The 4,350-nt window shown below is 31.7% G+C and overlaps 1 protein-coding gene across 1 annotated transcript; it reads left to right on the forward strand.

Moving 5' to 3' along the window:
* Nucleotides 1-1,182: 1,182 nt before the first annotated feature.
* LOC149155968 (uncharacterized) lies at nt 1,183-3,050 on the forward strand. Its single transcript, XM_089441460.1, has 3 exons — nt 1,183-1,515; nt 1,635-1,690; nt 2,738-3,050. Exons 1-3 carry the CDS (start codon nt 1,431-1,433, stop codon nt 2,957-2,959), a joined length of 363 nt encoding a protein of 120 aa, XP_089297586.1. The 5' UTR covers nt 1,183-1,430; the 3' UTR covers nt 2,960-3,050.
* The last annotated feature ends 1,300 nt before the right edge of the window (nt 3,051-4,350 follow it).

A 4,350-nucleotide genomic window follows, 5' to 3' on the forward strand; every position in this document is an offset into this window, starting at 1 on the left:
TTCTCATGAACTTCATAGTGAAACTAGATGTTGGCCAATTTTCAAAGAACGCAGGATGAAAGAGGGTTGAAGATGTAAGGCACTTTATATTAGATTGTCTAACTTATACTCACATGAGATCTAAATTTCACAATATTTATCATACTACCAACCTTTACCTTAAACCTTTTAAGTCAAGAACACTAAGGTGATTTTGAGACACGTGTCTCAATGTTGTTTGAGCATAGAATAAAATGATAAAAATTCCTGAGTAATTCCTCACCTTCTCAAGTTCCTAAAAACCATTTCAGTCTTAATAAATGTTAATCATGATCATGATCATAATTCCTTGAATGCTTATCATAAAATTAAAACATGACATGTAAACAAATAATAATAACATTTTTTTTTAATATTCACCATAAATAAAAAAAAATTCATACTCTAACTCAATTAAAATATTTGAATATCTCTCTCACAATATTAATTCACTTGATTGATATATATGTATAAAATAATTAAAACTATTTTTTAATGGTTAAAACATTTTAATTTAATAGTTTATTATGTGTTGAGAGATTAAATTTTTAAAGAAGAAATTGAGAAAAGATTGTATGAAGCTATTACAACATTATATTTATTATGAGCTAAACACATTGGTTGCGAAAATTAAATTTGGGCCAGGAAACAACAATTATTTATTTTAGTGATTTCTTTTAATGATTTTAAATAGATCTAATTTAATATCTAAATAAATGATAACTTGTACATTTTAATTTGTCTATGCAACTTTCATGATCTTGTTTTGAATTTTTGTTTATAAATGTAAATGTGTTTGCTTGCCATGATACTAATCATATGAACATGGATGTTAGCAATTTAACCTTACCCATGTGCACAGTTTCCATGGTTGTGGTAAATGACGATTTAAATCAATACCTAACAAATCTATCCTATCCCATATTTAAACTAACCTAGTCTATCCCATATTTAACTTAACCATGTCGGTTGTACACATCAAAGTTGAATTTCAAGCATAAAAAGGAACATTATATGCTGTATCTTTGGATGGATCACAAAGTAAAATTGTTGATGCATGGTAACAGCTTGCGTTCTGGCGTATCCGAGTATATTACAGTGTGGATTTCAGACTGCAAGCAATTAAAGCAGCTGAAGACATTCAAACCAAGGAGAGCATTAAATACTCATATACTGACACCTTGTTAATGTAATTGAATGCCATTACAAGCATGATTCTGAGGACCACTCAACACGTTACTCGAGAGGCTCTGCACCGCCTCATACCTGCAGCTTCTCCATGGCTCTGCTGTTTGGTACCTCGCTCGATACAACCTCAAATCAATAAGATCAGTGGGTGCCAATGATGGCTTTAACACTGCTATCTTCGTCCACCCATCTGTAAAAGGAGTGAGAGAAGAAGTGGATACAGAATGAAGTATGTTTGTATATTGCCATTGCTTTTCATCTTCTGTACCCATATCACTATCTGGGCACTGGCCAGGTCCCATTCTCATGGTGTGTTTTAACTTTTTATTCACCTGGTTTTATTTGTTGTGTGTTTTAACTTTTTATTCATCTGTTGTCATGACTCATAATAGTAGGGTTGGTTTCTGAAACCCTAAAGATCTGTGCAGGTGATAGAGAGGTTTCTTGTAGGGTCAGTTTGAACCATGGTGAAAGAGGAGTCATGGTAATGTATAGTTTTCAAACGCATTTGAATGAGATATATATGCATGCTGATTTCATCTAATTGAGCTTGAAGCTTTTGATCCGGGGGAGCTATGGATTACTTTTATTAGTTTTGCATGTGAGGGTAACCAAATAAAATAGAAAATTTTGGATGAATATAGCTAATTAGCATAGGTCGATCTAACTCCGAATGAAACAATCAGGGTGCATATAGCCAATCAGCATATATCGATTTAACTTTTAATGAAAATTTGAGCATGTGAATATAGATAAGAGAGTGAATACTGGTGGGATTTTTTGCAAATAGATTTCAAATATCAAAATTTTAAAGGTAAGGTCGGAATTGGTGAGCACCTGTTTTCATATTATTTGTATCTTTTTACATTAAAGACATATTTACACTGGGAGTGAAGACTTATTTTCATATTGTTTATATCTTTTTACACTAAAAAGCATATTTAGCGCATATAAGTGACCTCTCTAAAAATTTGAATACTAGTAAGACTATTTTAGGTTTTCAAAATATTACTGAAATTTAATAAATAAAAACTAAATTAAACAGTTCAAATCACTTCTATTTATCATATTTCTGAAATATTCAGGAATTTGCAATCAACCTCCAATGATGCTCAATACTCAGAAAAATACCATCTAACTCCAACTGAAATAATTACTGATGCTCAATGCTCCCGATTGAAATAATTAGGATGAATACAGCAAATTAGCATAGATCGATTTAACTTTGAATGAAAATTTGAGTTGGGTGTTATATCTGTGAATTCCGGAGGATGATTATAAGTTTCAAAATATTGCCAAAATTTAATAGATAGAAACCAAATCAAACTATTGAAATCACTTCTCATCAGATTTCGAAAATATTCAGGAATTCGCAATTAACATCCAATGATGCTCAATACTCAAAAAAATAAAAGCATTTCAAGATTTTTGATACTAATGAGTTTCTTTTATCATGTAATAGAGCGTCATAACATTTAATTTGAAGTGTTGTCAGAATATCAGATTCCAATGGTAGTTTCTGTTTTCGCAGGAAGGGTTTAATGCAAATAGTGAGGCAAATAAAAGAACAAAAGGAAGCATCAGAAGCTTCATGGAGGAACAGAAAGGCAGTGAAATTGAAGACGAAGATGCAAACTCAGAATCTGATGATTACGGGAGATCTGATCCGCCACCTGTTCCAAAGCGACCAACCAAGAAGCCAGTGCAATATAGGATATTCAGTCGTCCTCCAGCTCCTAGCCCTCGGCCATAACCGATCACACAGGCATGCATAACATATTTTAATGTGAAAAAATGTTTCACATAGATCGATCTTTGCTTATAAACATAGGTGTAATATGATATACTGCATTTGAAGATTAAACTGCTTCCAGATGTGGAGAAAATTTACATAATGAATGGTGGGCTTATTAATTGGATTCTCTAGATATATGTGATAGTTTATTCCAAGCTGATTGGGTACATGGGATTCATTCTTGAAGAGCCCTTGTGGCAGTAGAAGTACCCACGTAAAATAGATTATTAAGAATGCTCAGTTAGGCTAATAAATCGCATGAGACACTGCAATAACTGCAATGGCTATAATTTTTTTTGCTTCCAAATAATGGAAAACATTACATTTATCATACATCAATTTTCAGGGCAGCTACAGTAATTATGCAGTCATGCATAGTTGTATCTGAATGGTTTGTATGGTTGGAGTTTTCTTCATTGAAAAATACATGAATTCAAAATTTCGGCAAAACGATGAGCCAAAGTTAAGACTCATTTAGGTATTAGTCGGTGATTAACAGGTGTAGGCTCAGTATCATGCACTCATCCACATTTAGCATAATATTTCTTTATCTTCACTGTACATCTTATCACCAAATTACACTCTATTACTAAATGATAATTCACTTTGGTTTCTGATCTCTCTTTTCCCAAATTACACCCTATTATCAAATCAAAATTCATTTGGGTCTCTATATCTCTTTTATTTATGATTTATTTCTATAATATCTTTTACTCTCTCGAACTCTAACGATCTTCTTTCTTTCACCTTTCATGTTCTTTGACTTGCTTAAATCCATTATTGCCATCAACCTCCGAGTAAATTATACTTTCTCTTCGTTGGGTTGGATATAATTTTCTGGTTGGATTTGGTAAACTTATTCATTTGGAGCACTTGGCCATACATGCAAGCACTTTAATTTCTAATCCCTTTGTGATTAGATGCAAAGATGCCTGCATGCCTTTTTTTACTTTCATTTTATTGGGAGATTCTATATCATTGTTTTTATCTATGAGGGAAGGGTAACTTATATACATTTTATTGACTTTATCTCTTTCTTATTGTGTGGTTGTGATGTTTTGAGTTAATAAGGGTGATTTTTGCTAGAGTTAGAAACAATTTTAAGAAACCTCTTGTATTAACATTTTTCACATGCTTGGATGACAAATTTTAAGATCTTTTTAAGTTTGATTAGGTTAATCTATTTAACACTTAGAGTTTTTAGCAAGGGTGCATCTCCTCTTATTTTAATTTGGTTTTTGATTTAATTATTAATTAATATATATAAGAGGTGAAAACACTATTTTTTCATTTATCTATTTACTAAGTTAATTTACTATTTTTTCAAATCAATTTAATTAAACACACAT

This window comes from Pinus tabuliformis, chromosome 9 (assembly GCF_031772625.1).
Source record: "Pinus tabuliformis cultivar Carrire ecotype Pingquan chromosome 9, CPIR1, whole genome shotgun sequence".
NCBI lineage: Eukaryota > Viridiplantae > Streptophyta > Pinopsida > Pinales > Pinaceae > Pinus > Pinus tabuliformis.

What these genes read in the sequence shown, in the direction of transcription:
- LOC149155968 (XM_089441460.1), top strand. Translation starts at nt 1,431, where the DNA reads ATGAAGTATGTTTGTATATTGCCATTGCTTTTCATCTTCTGTACCCAT. An exon ending in GGCCAGGTCCCATTCTCATG is followed by an intron (nt 1,516 to 1,634) that starts GTGTGTTTTAAC and finishes AGATCTGTGCAG; the next exon opens with GTGATAGAGAGGTTTCTTGT. An exon ending in ATGGTGAAAGAGGAGTCATG is followed by an intron (nt 1,691 to 2,737) that starts GTAATGTATAGT and finishes CTGTTTTCGCAG; the next exon opens with GAAGGGTTTAATGCAAATAG.